Source organism: Leuresthes tenuis, unplaced genomic scaffold (genome assembly GCF_036924035.1).
Source record: "Leuresthes tenuis unplaced genomic scaffold, fLeuTen1.0.hap1 SCAF_22, whole genome shotgun sequence".
Classification (NCBI taxonomy): Eukaryota; Metazoa; Chordata; class Actinopteri; order Atheriniformes; family Atherinopsidae; genus Leuresthes; species Leuresthes tenuis.
In genome coordinates this window covers 5,096,580-5,111,377 of record NW_027325376.1, presented here as the reverse complement: position 1 = coordinate 5,111,377, position 14,798 = coordinate 5,096,580, and the positions used below count along the sequence as shown (strand labels likewise).

General features: G+C 39.8%; 1 protein-coding gene across 1 annotated transcript; it reads left to right on the top strand.

Moving 5' to 3' along the window:
• The first annotated feature begins 635 nt into the window (after positions 1–635).
• Positions 636–7,975, top strand: tm4sf5 (transmembrane 4 L six family member 5). The gene is made up of 5 exons (XM_072375853.1): positions 636–1,052; positions 2,234–2,314; positions 2,975–3,111; positions 5,030–5,222; positions 7,273–7,975. The coding sequence occupies exons 1-5, from the start codon at positions 879–881 to the stop codon at positions 7,288–7,290; spliced, it is 603 nt and encodes a 200-aa protein (XP_072231954.1). The 5' UTR covers positions 636–878; the 3' UTR covers positions 7,291–7,975.
• The last annotated feature ends 6,823 nt before the right edge of the window (positions 7,976–14,798 follow it).

Sequence of the window (14,798 nt, the reverse complement as noted above, 5' to 3'; positions counted from 1 at the left end):
AATATCCCAAACGATATTCCTAAGCTGTCCACTGACTGATGAACCCTCCACATCTCAGTGATCTTTTATCTTTTATCAAGAACCATGAATTTTGAAAGGATGGCTCGCAAAAAGTCCCCATTTTCACAAAACTCGAACCAAAGTGCGTAAACTCACAACATAATGATGAACAAGTTGTTTTCTCCCACTCTTACAACTGCTGAACACCCTGATAATATTACAGCATGAGAACGGGGGATGTAAATGTTTTATTTGTACACATTCTTCACCTCCGTAACACTCCAAGTTCATTAAGTTACACAAACATTAATTAATAAACTGAATGCTTCTTTCCATTCTGTAGCTGTAATATACAAATTCATTTAACACTGGCCAAGCCCTCTCTTATGTTTACAATAAGCCATAAATGGAGCAAACAGTGATAATATTCTTCAGCAGGTATCAAAGGGCATTCGGCAGCAGTGATAGAGACCCCTAACACACACATACATATTCCTCTATTTTCTGCTTAGTTTGAGTTTCCTGGTTTTTTTCCTGAACTTTATTATTAACATAAAAAAGACTATGTCCCCCCCAAAGAATTTCATCTTTATCTGAGATCCACGAGAGGATGAATAAGTAAAAACAAAACAAAAATAAAACCTGATATCAGGCAGCCGCTTGAAAACTTGGCCTTTGTTCCCCGTCTCCTTCCTGCTGTAACTGTCACTGGTCGTGTTTGACTTTCGCCAAGTGAGCGTCACTATTGATCTCCTCTCCTGTTCGTCGCACTCTTTTGCATGTTTCACTCACCTTTTCTGACTTCTTTTTGACTTTGAGAGAGGGGGTAAAGGAAAAGGAGGCAAAGCAGCAGGGTGAGAGACAGAAAAGCTGAAACTATGTGTTGTACTGGAAAGTGTGCCCGCCTGGTGGGCCTCATCCTGCTGCCCACAGCCCTCATCTCCATGATCTCCAACCTGCTGCTGTTCTTCCCCGACGGGCAGCGTCTGGACACTGATCAGATCTCCCTGCAGGTCTGGCTCATGGGGGGCCTCGTCGGAGGAGGCGTCTTTGTAAGTGTGGCTGGATTTTATAGTTTGCTGTTCTTGTCTTTTTCCATCAATAACTTTATCTTGTGTAAACACATAAAATCAAATGGCTTGCTTTCATGGAGGAGGAATATTTTAAAACAATAACAAAGGGATTGTTTTGGGAAGTTTCAGAGACTTTAGTCTTTCATTTAGCTTTTTATCTTATAAGCTTTAGTTCACTCTGACCAGGGTTTTGACTTCGATGGAAACTGAAAAATGACTCGATTTCTCACATTTTAGATCATGAACTGTATCTTTATCAGTTGTCTGTCATCATGTATTAAAAAAGGATTGTTAAACAGTCACGAAGGGTTAAGTCTCCCAGATTATAAACTATCCATATACAAAGAAATTACAGTAAAAGTGCTTGTAAATATCCTCGAACAATACTATGTTTAATCGATTTGGATTTTGCTCTCGGTTAATTTAAAACACAGTTACTTACATGCGATTCAAACTACTCATAATAAAGGATTACACACAGTGAAGGATGTAATATCTGTAATGGTAGACACTGTGCTGCTTTAACTAATGTTCGTCATTGCGGCTGCTCCCCTGTCTGTGCGTGGCAGTGTCCGGTTTGGCGTGATCTCCTGATCACACCTGATTACGTGAGCTTCCTCTAACGCCATCATGACCTTTGTAAATATTAATGAGGATGTTATAAATATTTCTTCCAGTAAAGGAACTGGAGGGACCTTTGAGTTTTGTGGGGGGTTCTTTTTCCTTTTTTGGCGTCATGCTTTTATCAGCGTTTTGGAACAGTAACCCGAATGTTTGATCCCTCTCCACACAAGTGGACCTCAGTGCCCGTTTGTTGGAACGCGAGTAACTTTTCGATTTAGGCATCACAAATATTTGGTTAAAGAGATAAGAAAACACACACACACATCCTAGTTTTTGTTAATTTGTGGGGACATGATATAAAGCCTTCCCTGACACCTCACCTGAACCCTGAACTACCAAAGCTGAATACCTGGAACTAACCTCAATCGAATTGTAACTTTAACCCAAAAACCACGTTTTGACCCTAAAACAAACTTAAACTAGTGGATTTTTTGGGCTCTTTGGCAGTTTTTAGACCCACAGAGACATAGAAAAAACACCTCGTATCTTTTTTCATTCGATAACCCAGGCGATGTTTCATCTTTACAACTTTTCAGATGCTGTGCCCCAGCTGCTCAGCTATCAGGGCTGGGGGCAAGGGTTGCTGTGGAACAGGTTGCTGCGGCAACCGTTGCCGGGTGAGTCAAGTCATGTGAAAGATTTGCATTATTTGCCATTTTGAAGGCAGGACAGATGCTGAAGTGTGCTGAAAGTTAAATATGACTGAGCTGGCATTAGATTAGAGTCAGACTACTGAAATATCCTGTTTTGAATATTAATCTAAATGCGTTATCTTTTGCTGCACGTACTTTGCACAACTTCCTATCGCCCCCTATATTTCAGGTCAATTTTGAGTTTGAACTTTTCAATTTTTATTGCTGCCTGCTGATTGAATACTTTAAGATTGCTCAACTTGGAGTTTAGACAAAGTATTTGGGTTAGTTTGAGACTAAAGGACCCAATGGGTTTTTATTTTACCAGGAAAATTAGATTTTTTTTTCAAGCTTGCTTTTAGACAACAAACAAACCCTAAAGAAAATTCTGGAGGGAGCCAATTGTACCTTGAGTTAAGATAAAGTAGTAACTAAACTATATAAGCAAAATTAAACCAGCCACCAGTTTAGAGTGTGATACGTCTGTAAGGTGCCTGTTGGTCAGAGGCCAGAAGCCACATTTAGATATGAACGACAAATGAGGGCAAAACTCATTCGTAGAAGAGCTACTTGATGAAGAAAACCTTTTCCAGTGCACATTAGACGTCACTGACATATGTTGCGCTGATCCTGTCTCTCTATCAGATGCTGAACTCTGTTTTCTCCTCCGTATTCGGACTTGCTGGAGCCATTTACGGCACCAGCATAGCCTCAGCTGGTTTGGCTGTTGGACCCAAATGCCAAGTGGCTGAAGGTGACTGGACGTACCCCTTTGAGAACCTGTGAGTGCTCCTCCCATCATCATCATCTTCCATTTGTAGTTCGACCTAGTTCTCTTGTTATCTCCATGCTCTAATCAGTTATGTTTACCCTCAATCTTTCCTTGAGAAGCAAGAGTGTTTCGGTTCCTCATAAAACAAATATATAAATGTAACATTGTGCTAATCCAGCAGGTGGCACACTGAACCAGTGCTTTGTCATCTGTCATTTTGTAATTCAGCTGGAGAAATCTTATGAGGAGACTAAGTTCAGAAATGGGAGCCACTTTGTTATTAGGGGGTTACAGGCTTGTTTTATCTCAATCAGAGGCCTTGGCTCCTCCTTAACCGTGTATCTTGAAAAAAGAACCACCAAAAATACAAACGTGATTTAATCCACTGACTCAGTTTAGTGACTTTGACCGAAGTCTTTGAAGTGATTAAGATGACTGCTAATGAACATGAGCATGTTATTAATCATCATGTGACTGCAACTGTTTAAACACCAGTGGTGTTCACAAGCAGGGAAACTTATGAACTTATGATAACACAACGCCTGGTGGGTTATTAAACTCAAACATTACTTTGTGCTTCCTCCATCAAGCCTCAGTTTCCCCTTTCTTTGTTTCTGTTTTTCTGCTGTGCACTTTTGAACTGACACTTCCCATTAAGTCCCGAAACGGCTTAATAAAAGCGACTTCCCCAGATCACCGGACGTGTTGCAGATCTGCAGTGAGTCGGGGGATGAGGAGGAAAGCTTTTAGGTTTTCTGCTTCAGTCAATCAAAATAGTTTGTGATGAGAATATAAATTGAAAATGATCATTTTTCCCACTTTAAGACTAAAAAAGGAATAAAAATAAATAACGTCAGTACATCTGATGACCTGGCCTGGACGGCCTTGTACTAACAGCGGGCCTTGGTTGAAATACTTGTTATTTTTTGGTTTATTACTCACTGATAACAATGATAAGGTCTGTTGTTGAACTTTAGCTCATATTGCTTTATCTTAATATGTTCAAAAATCCAGTTTAGGAGCTGTAAAGGATTTGTGGTTTTAAAGGTTTGAAGTCAGTGCAGCTTTCTCATTGTTAATCATACCATCGAGTGAACTGCAGTCAGGATCCGGTCGATCGTGTGTAGTGGCAACATGTGGGCTGAAATGTGCAAAAACTGCGGTGCTTTAATGCCACACCACCACATTAAAATGCCCAAATAAGCCTGGTACGGCAAAAAGTTTTAGTCACTATAGGTGTTTTACAGTTTATGCAAACTGTACATAGAATATTTATAAAACTCATGAGTTTAATTTGTAATATGGCTTGAAGTAATGCATAATTGAGGATTTGATCAAGTGCTTTGTGGGATAGGTGCACGAACTGGCAGCATTTTCAGTTGGATCCATCCCTTTGAAGTCACTTCAAAAATCTCAAAAGAGTAGCAGCCAAATGCTAAACACAAAGCTCGATCATGTATGTGCAGGGCAGGCGATGTCACAACGCTCTTTACCCCTGACTTGTTTAATTCATTCATAAGGTGTGTCTCGACTGTCGTTTTCACTCTTATTTGCCTGCCTCTGCATGTGAAATTGGACGAACGGCGTAACAAGTTTCAAAACTGTAAATGCTGTGAGACACACGAGCATGAGATGTGTCTCAAGAGAGCGACGTTATTTCCCCAAACTATTCCCTCAATCCTTTGCTGTTATCACTATAAGTGTGAATGTTTCTCCACTGAGAACTATCCTCTCCCTTTCCTTTTCTTTGTGCTTTCTCTCTCCACTCCTCGCTTGGTCCGGTTACCTCTTTACTGCCACATTTTCCTCATCATCAGTCATGTCAGGTTGTTCTCTCTGTGCTCAAAACTTGGCCTGCTTCATACATATCTGAAAACTCTGTGTCCCGTACGGTGCTTATAACATACCCCTGTTATTCTCCCTCACAGAGAAGGTGGCTCCTACCTGACAAACCAGACTTTGTGGCCAACATGTGTGTTCCCTCAAGACGCGGTGCTGTGGCACGTCGTGCTGTTCTCCATTATCCTCGGCATTGGCCTGCTGCAGCTGGTTCTCTGTGCCATCCAGGTGATCAACGGCTGCTTGGGATGCATCTGCGGTGACTGCCGGGAGAGCAAAGATGTAGGTGAACAAATCCTGAAACTCTGAAAAAAAAAAGAAGAAATATATTGAGCAGTGTTTCTGAGACTCAGAGGTCTTGGAATATATAAAAAGGGCCCTAAAACAATAAAAACAGAACCATACTGATGTTAATCAACATTTTTAGTGCTGATTTACTTTTTTACTGGGAGGGAGTCGAGCTGCTGTGTTACTTCAGTGAGGTTTTTATCCTGTCCTGATATTGTGTTGGAAGGAAGTAGGTAAAATGAATGTTATGCGATTGTATCAACAGTTGAGCCACTGAACGGAAAATGTTGAATAAAGTGCACTTATTTAAAGGCGTAGTTCAACAACAGTACAAACACAGTTTGTATGATTTTAGTACATTTTAGAGGTACTAATGGTTGGGCGAACCCAAGCTGTTTCCCACACAAAAACTGTTGATTAAATCTCTCTTCAGTAAAACAAAAGCTTGCCCAGAAATATTCTAAACGATTCATTTAAAAAGGTACCACTGCTAACCAGCCAGGTCCAGCTGGTGTGCCTGTAATACATGTAGCACAGGTCCACCAGCAAGACTCGTCCCTTTGATGTCCGTCCTTGTTCTGCTCTGCAGCCTTGGAAAGCTTGGCACAATGGCACAGGAAGCACTTCTCTGTTTTCTTCAGGTTCTTGCTAAAGTCAGCAGAGAATCTCCCGGAGAGTTGAATAAGGCTTTAGCAAAAGAGTGTATATGTGGCGTCCAAGAGACTACTGAGCAGGCAGCTAAATAACAGCAAGAACTGCAGCTCAGGAGACAGGAGCTCTGCTGCCTAATCTTAACCAAGTAGATTTGATGTGAATTTATGAAGCAAAGAAGTGGAAAAACAGTCTATTGTAACAAGAAGAGTAGCGCTATCCACCACCATTACACCGCCGTGCATCCCGAGGACAGATTTAACAATAAGAACTGTGGGTTCACACGTGGGGTTTTAAAGTCAAAGACCACAGTCCTATCATTATCAGCCCTATAGGCACCAAAGAGCCCAGGAAAAGACAAGGATTAGGAGAAATATGAGGGAAATTTATTGATGGTGTGAGCAGAACAAGCCAGTGTGCTGCTGAGTTAGCAGCTAACAAATGTGTGAGAAGGTGAGCGTAACTTTATCTTATTGGTACCTCTCCGGCTCACACACCAGCTCAGGCTCTTTTCTCACCGGCAAGGTGACGAGCCACGCACCAAGTGTCACGTTTGGTTTCCATTTCCAATCTGAAATTTAGTAAAAACCTTTGCGTACATAATCCTCTGGTCTAAAATGAGATTTTTACTTGTGAAGTCACGTTCTCCACCTGCACAAAACAAGCTGTTAGCCTTTTTAACGCAGAAAACTGGACTTGAAAAGACTTGAAAGGCCTGAAAGTTTGTACAACGTTAACCAACAATAATTTACGGCGATGAAAATCCCACAAATCAACTAACTGTATCAGAATGACAAAACTCATTATTACACTTTGGAGAACATTCCTCCAATATCACATAAAATGACATGGGTTTTCAGTAATACTACCACTGATTTCAACACTTCTGTCATAAAATAGATTAAACTGATTAGTAACACACGTTTCCCTGAATTATGTAAACACTTTGTGCAAAACTTCCCTCTTTTTGGTTTCAAAGTAGTTGGAAGGTTTACTGAGAATAAACAACAGACGCTGTAATGTGTAAATGTGTAAATATTTCTTTCCATAACAAGCAAATAGATAAACCAACAGCTTGGTGGAACATATTAAAAACTGGAAATCTGGAAATGTTTACGTGTACTTTTGAACAGAAACGTGTCTGCACAGGTTGAAGATTAAGCTCAGATTTAGCAGATGGTTGAACGTACGCTATCGTGATGTAAGTTATTTTTACGGTTTCACTGACATTGTGGTGTCTAAAACGTTATGTAGCAATGTGCCAGAAAACGCAGACACATGTAAAGGTGATCTGAGGTCTACACATTAACATGCTGCGCACATTTATTAACAGCACAGTTGCTCCTCTGCAGGCTCGCTTCCTGAAATTAACGTGACTTTGGTCCTTTTGCAGGATGAAAGTGGACTGTGAAGGGGAGAAGATGTTCCCACTGAAAGCTGCCTTCAACATGAAGGCAGTGAATGTCCTCGTTAAGATTCTCTCTTTGATGCTTTTGTTTCTTTCATCTTTTTCAAATATGTCAAAGCTATACTCCATTATTTAGCAAGTTTGTGCCTTCTTATGTGCATTGACTGACTGTCTTTATTTGAAAATAATCACAGATTTATCAAATACTGTATCTGCAAATGCTCCCAAAAGGAAGTGTAAAGATTACGGGGTGTCCGTAAGTTTGCTGTAAGGCATACAGCGTTTACCTGGGGAATGTAACAATACACTATGAACTGTGTTTTTTGATTTAAAGAAGAAGATTCTGCTTTCCTCTTCAGCTCGGTAGCTATGTCACAGCCACCAGTGACACTGACCAGGGAAATCAGACTTAATGGGGAATTGATGCCATCTGTTGTTTTTTCTGCACTCTTTTTTAATAAATGGCGTATGAATACATCTACAATGAATAGTTTCTTTGGATTGAAGTGGATTCTAGTGGGATTACAATTAATGGGACTGTAAGTGGATTTAATTGGACTTTATCCTCTGTTTAAAGTCTCTTAAAGATGGATACATTTTGTGGACTGGTGCTATATAAATAAGTTTCAGTTGTAAGTGATGTAAATAAAAGTCACAGTAGCAGAAATGTGGTTTTCTGTATCATTAACACGGTTTCCATGATTCTTGATTATAATTTAACTGCGAACTGATTAATCAGACTAATGTGTTTAAACTTAACAAGTTCAACATATCTTGGGAATTTGTATATATTTGGATCTTAGAAGTCACCAGTGACTAAAAAACCCTGACATTTTGTATTGGGCTCCTCAGGTCTGAATACGAGCTGTGAAAGCTGTGAAACTTAAAAATAAAGTTCATAACGTTAAAAGTGTGAATGCCACTATAATGTCGAGACTGGAAGGAGAGTTGCTATCTATGAACCAAACCAAATTCAGGGTTTATGGGGACAAAAAGCTGCTGAATATTACTTCTTATTCATGAATGGCTATTTAAACCTTAAACTTAGACAAGCAGATCGAACTTGATACTTTAACTCAAACTCCTTTTCACTTCTCATAAAAAACACTGAAACATGGCAACTTAATCAACCTTTAAAGCCAAAGTTGACTAATTAATTTAGCTACATTTATTTCTCTTTTGTCATATTTTAGGGCGATATTTTAAGATAGTTTTTAAGATGTTTGCCTCTCTTTGAGGTACGTTATATAAGCACTGTTCAGCTGACAAAGTGTTGAACTGGTTTATGCTGGATCTTTTCGTGTTGTTGACTCTGTAGCCTTGCTGTGCGATGCCCTTTTCATGCACTCTTATGCAGTTGTTCTCCCACTGAAATGATCTGCTCTACATAACCTTATTACTCCATTACATCGCCTTAAATCACATGAGTTCAAAAAACATTTTTCCTTTATGTCCCCACCGGTTTCCAAAGCAAAGCGAACCAACTTTATGTCCCAACCTAAACCAAAGAAAACAGCCAGTAGGAGTGAAACTGAAAATTAAATGAGACCTGGACTGCATGCTCAGAACTAAGTGAGGAAAAGGCTGACCACACTGTAGCTTCTCTGTAGTCTGGAATGCATCTCCTCAGAGCTTAAAGCAACACATGCTTTTACACAGCGCACTGATTTCCTCAAATTTATCACCCCTGTGGAAAGCAAACGTTAAAGATAACCCACCATAATTTAATCAGGTTTGCTTATAATGCTAACACACATAACCAGTATTCTGCCCGCAGCTGTTTTCTCATTTTAGAAAAGCTCCCTAATTCTCTGTTTTCCCTCCCATGCTGGTACCCTGTTTCCTCCAACCTCCTCCCTATTTCCTGGGAATTTTCAGTAAATGTGACAGCATCTACAGTTTATTGCAGGGGAAGACATTTGGAAGCTCTAGTCTTCTGGTTTGCATTGCATTCTTTTTGTTGTCTGAGAAATACTGACCAAGACGGGCTGCGGTTGCATGCTACAATTCAGATTTGAAAGAAACACAAACACAGAAGGAGCTATTTATACAAATCTTTGCACCAACTGAACCCATTCACTAACCCTGATTATACATTTGAGGGAGTTCTGCTCAATCACTCTTCAGAATCTGTCAATTACTCATCTCATGCTGTGCCCATGCATCAGACAGCCAGCTCTAACAGGATTATTGTGCCTCTAGACAAGGTCAAAGGTCAGAGCGCCTCCTGTGGACATTGTGGACAGTACAGCTGCACAAACAGCTCCATCCACCAGGGTAGTTCTTGTTAGTTTAGGTGCAAGTTAAGCTTATAATCTTTTGTTGCCATGGAACGGCTTCGTGGTAATTGTTACCTAACTTTTAAGATAAAAGCCTGTTGAGGAGCAACATACAGGTAAATATAGACAGTGCCACTTTAGAGAGGCCAAATTACCCGAAGGTTCAGCGCAGAGCAAAAAGGAAGCCTCTCTGTTTGTGCAGACAAATGCTTCAGTGGCCTCATTGTCTCATTAATATTGTTTACAAAGGAATTTTGACCCTTTTCAGACACAGCCTCAACCAGAGTGGGGACACTGTGCGCCACAAGATGAATCCTAACCAAAATGTTTTGGTACATTGAGTTCTGAATGTGCCTCAACCTCAAGACAAAATTATTTCATGCTGTTTTTTGTGTTCACATGCCTCCAGCACAGGGAGGGAAAATTTTGTGGCTGCGCCCAACAACAGTGTGACCTTCTTTGCAAACTGCCTGGCCAGTGTTGTGTAGCTCTCTTATATAATGAACAGCACAAAGTGAGGAAGAGGAATAAGTGTGAAGAATTTGGAATAAAAGAACAGTGGGACAAAAGGAGGAAAATGGGAAAGGGGCCTGTTCTCGTCTCGGGCACTTCTCATGCAAATCGTAGCCAGACTAAAAGAATTGAGGGTGGTATGGTGCAAGTACACACATGCTTTGAGGGAGACTTTAAAGCCAAGAGGTTCCTAAAAAACAGAAAAGACTGAAAAAAGCCAGTTATTTGAGCATGAATTTGAGCATAAAGCTCTTGTGTCAAATCTGCCTTTTCTCTAGAAACCATTCAGGCTGAACTAACATAATAAAGAGGAGGCTGAAAATAGAAAACATTGGCGCAGACTGGCCAGAATAGACTGGACTGATGGTACAAATGAGTCATATGATGAAAATGATATAATGTTTAATTAACCTGCTGTTTCTAGAGCCATGCTCTCTTTCATTTCTCTTATCTTGAATGAGATCTCTTCAACATGCCCACAACCACCGTCGACTGTAATTTAAAGATACCAGTCATGCTGTAACTGGTGGCCAAACACAAATTTCAACCCAGACAGACGTAAATGATTGCTCAGCAGTGTCCAACACCCAGTAATTTTGTCAGCCACACAGTGAATGACCCAAGCCAAGCCACAAAGTAGACAGGCAGGCGCATTCAGCAACAGTCAGCATGACCACAATCAATGGACTTCACTTGGAATATCAGCATCTTTGGTCACAATATGGCTTTTTCACATGTGCAATAAACACGTTCCATTAATTGCTGTAACACTGTAACCGAAAATAAATATTCAAACGGGAAATGCATTTTGGAACAGGGTACCACCAAAACATCCATTAGATTTCACAATGTGGGAATTATATTTTGAGTTCTGCTAGTTTCAAAAAGCAATTTGTCTCTAAAGTAAGAACTGCTTAAAGACGCTGACGGGACTTAAGCTACAGGCTCTGTAATGTTGTGTAATCTTTAGACGTTCAACACTTAACTGCACATTACCAAAAAGACATAGTGTCACCTCTTTCTTGATAGCATTGCTGTTTAAAGCCAACATATATGCACAGAACGTGTTGAATAACTGGTCTGAAGTGAGGAGAGGAGCGAGCTCTGCATGCAGGCCTTATGAGGCACAAAGAAAACAGCCTCAGAAAAAAAGCCAACAGCTGTCTTTTTAGATTTAAATGCAAAACCAACCACTAGTTTCACTGTTGTGGATAATATTGTTTTTGCCTTCTTACTCTATGTGTGAAATTGTGGAGTGGCAAATAATTTGGAGGGTGCATGTTGGGATGTTTGCGGCCAGATTTTGGCAGCGCAATAGTGTCACAATCCTCACAGATACAGTCAGAAAACTTTAAAGGTTTGCAGTTCATATAAGGCGAAGGTAATTTACAAGATGCAGATGTTTCACATCAGCACCTTGTTCAAATGGTACTCAGTGGTTAATTTCAATATATATGTCAAACTAAGTCAGTAAAAGATTTCAACAGAAGACATCTTGATTTGTTGCAGCATGACAGGCACAGATATAATAAATCACATTCACTTTAAAGCCCCTGTAGACCTTGGAAATGAGCCAGCATGAATAAAACATGACTAACTAACATGCAAACTGCATTTATTGCTATGAAATGTCTAAATGTCTGGTGATAAAGGTCTGAAACAAAAGCAGCACAGAACCCTAGATAATAAGGAATGAGGTATTCAGGCAAAAATAAAGGGTTCCAATCACAGACTTTAAGTGTTTTCCACAGTCTCTGGTTTATATAATTACAGCAGGATAATAATGGCAGGACTTTAAACATTTTAAAGCCTTTTTGATACCTAGTCAGAGTATCTTTAACTGTGAATATTCAAGTTCTCACTCAGGAGAAAAAATGACTACTTGCGTTTTCTGAACTACACCAAGCCTATAGCTTGGTACTGAGGCTAATCCTAGCTGCAACAAAAGCCAAAATAGACTTAACCATATTTCCCGAGGAAATAAAGAAAAACATAGATTGCTTCACAAAAATGTTTCCTATTCAGTTCATCTATATAATAAAAGGTAGCAGCAGATCAAATTACGCTGATATAGCAGCTAAAAAAGTTAGCAACTAGTTTAGCAACTTATTTTTAAACTAGCTGCTAACTCCTGCCAGTTAGTTTTCTAAATCTCAATTTGATTAAATCAGCTTCAAATCTCATATTTAAATGTAATCTCTAAAAATTAATATATTAATTTATTTATATATATATTATCAAAATTAAACAGATAAAATACATATAATCGAAATAATGCAAACAAGCTTATTTTACTCGATAAGCTAAAGAACATTTAAAGAACAGGTCCTATTTTTATCTAAATTCTTAAAGAATGTAGATTTTGTAATACCAGAGAAATTAGTTCCTCTGATGATTTGACTTTTTTAACTGCTTTATTCACAAACTACTGATTCTAAAAATCTATTTGAGCAGAGAGGCTGAGAGGTGAAAGCGGACTGCCGCTCTTAGCCCTGTGATTTACTACATGCAGTATCAGCTCATTTATGGTATGTCGGGTGCTGTGTTTAAACACCTTCCCTCCTTCAGGGGTAACGTAATCAACATGAGAAATGGGGGTAAACCGTCTCTCACCATTGTAAAAGTAGAGCATGTTCCAGAAACATGAAAAGTGACATAATGCACAAGAAAAAATTGCCTGAGGGGCTGACAGGGATAGAACCAGCCATAAGCGACCTCAGCCAGTTAGTCCCGGCTTCAAAGACACATGCCAGAAAATTAACAAACTGGGTGTGGGAATGTGGGCTGAAGGAGGAGAAAGAGGACCAGAGGGGAAAGGGCTAGCAAAAAAACGTCATGGGAGACTGAACTAGTTTGGTCCTGCTATAATACAGCTTAGTTTTAGATTTAGATTTTTAAATTTCTTGTCTAATTTGAACGCCTGTTTTAAATACGCTTAATTTCTGTGCTGAGGCGATGACTGAAGAGACTTAATCACCGTATCTGTCCTTATTTCTCTCCAGAATTAAAATACTTGAGGTGAAAAGAAATTTAAATGTCGTTCTGAATGCGACAACAAATCCAAAAAGTTTGCAGCTCCCATTACTGCTCTAATAAACCATCTTTATCTGACGCAGCGCAGGTTAACGACCTTCAATGGCAGCTCAAGAGAAGTTGTTTCAGAAAAATATATCGGTCAGGACTTCCTGGCAAGTAGCCATATGCAGCATTTATTGCTTGTTAAGCCTGTTCTCAGCTGGGCTGTGTTCTCATAAAGACAGTCACCAAGTCAAGATATTTTACAACTTACCTTGTAAAATTTATCAGATATCCTTAGAAATAAAAAAAAGACAAAGAAAAGACTAAATTATACTTGATCTCAGTCAACAGGAAGCCTTTTACTCTGCATTATCTGAGTTAATTAGGAATCTGAAATCAGTCTGCACAGGCTATCTACGCCCAGTTCTGGAGTATGTGGTCTCTGCTCCCAGAGCAAATCTAATTTTTACTTAATTTCCCTGATTGTGGATAAGAATCATTGATCTAACTTTGAACCGCGCTTGTATTTCTGTCTCTTGGCCAGTGGAGCAGCAGCAGCAGGAGGATTAAGTTTCCAGAGGAACAATAATTCACATGGGATGATGTCAATAACATGACAATGTCAGGTTCCACTCTGCATGCCTGCCAGCTCGCGGTGTCTGATATCACAAGGGCACTTGAGGCCAGTGGGGCAGTGGAAGTGCTTTTAGACCCTGATATCTGAACTTCCCCCATGTGCTCACAGGAAGCTACTCTGTTGCCTCATAATCATATTCCAGCGACCAGCAGACAGGCAGCGACACTTGTCACCTTACAAGGACAGGAATGAGCGTATGGGTGCACAGAGGTGACATTGTAGTCGGATCATTTGACAAGAATTATATTGACAAGAAAGAAAAGGCCATTTCTCAGTTTTTTTTAGTTTACAAAATAGGCATCAGGTGCATTAAGTGTTCCATGTAGAGGAGATGTCTTTTTTTAATCAAATTAAACTTTCTAATGTCTGAGGCCTTGATACATTTGTTTTTGACGTGTTTGAGTGAAATAAATCGAGTCTACTGCCCTGTAGTTAATCATCACACAGATTTAAAATTAGAGACAACGTCCCACTGAGGCATTCCTGTCCTTCACCCACATCCACAGGTGTAAATCTGTGGAGTATCAGAGTGCACAAGCACACTCCGGAGAGACTTCGAAGCGGCTGTGAGGCAATCTGTGAACATATAACTTATCACTCATCAGTAGATGACAGATTGGCTGCTTCAATACATTGATCACTGTCAGCCTAAATTACAAGAGTAGCTTTTGTGTCATGATTCAGGGCCATAGCGTAAGGAGGTGAAGGACTTACAGGAGGCTGAAGACATGCAGGTGAAGAAAACTTGATAATAAATAAATAAAAGGTGCTGCGAAGGCAGGGATAACAAAGCACAAGAAGAAAAACTGTGGAGAAAACACGGCTGGCTGATACAGAGGAGCTATGATGACAATCTGGCACTTAATAAAAGAAAACCTGAGGAGTATATACTGAGGGAGGGGATTTCACACAAGGAGCAGGTGAAATCAGTAACTGAAAACCAGGTGTGATACAGGAAGTTAACAGACCAGAATACACGTGAGAGCCATCTCCTCATAACAGAACCGAATGCAAGGAAACATAATCCAGCAGAGAATTAAAAACTAAAACTAACTCAGACTTTA

Bases quoted from the DNA above. Each gene is read 5' to 3' on its own strand.
- tm4sf5 (XM_072375853.1), top strand. From the start codon at position 879: ATGTGTTGTACTGGAAAGTGTGCCCGCCTGGTGGGCCTCATCCTGCTG. The intron at 2,315-2,974 runs GTGAGTCAAGTC...TCTCTCTATCAG, and splicing joins GCTGCGGCAACCGTTGCCGG to ATGCTGAACTCTGTTTTCTC. The intron at 3,112-5,029 runs GTGAGTGCTCCT...TCTCCCTCACAG, and splicing joins ACGTACCCCTTTGAGAACCT to AGAAGGTGGCTCCTACCTGA.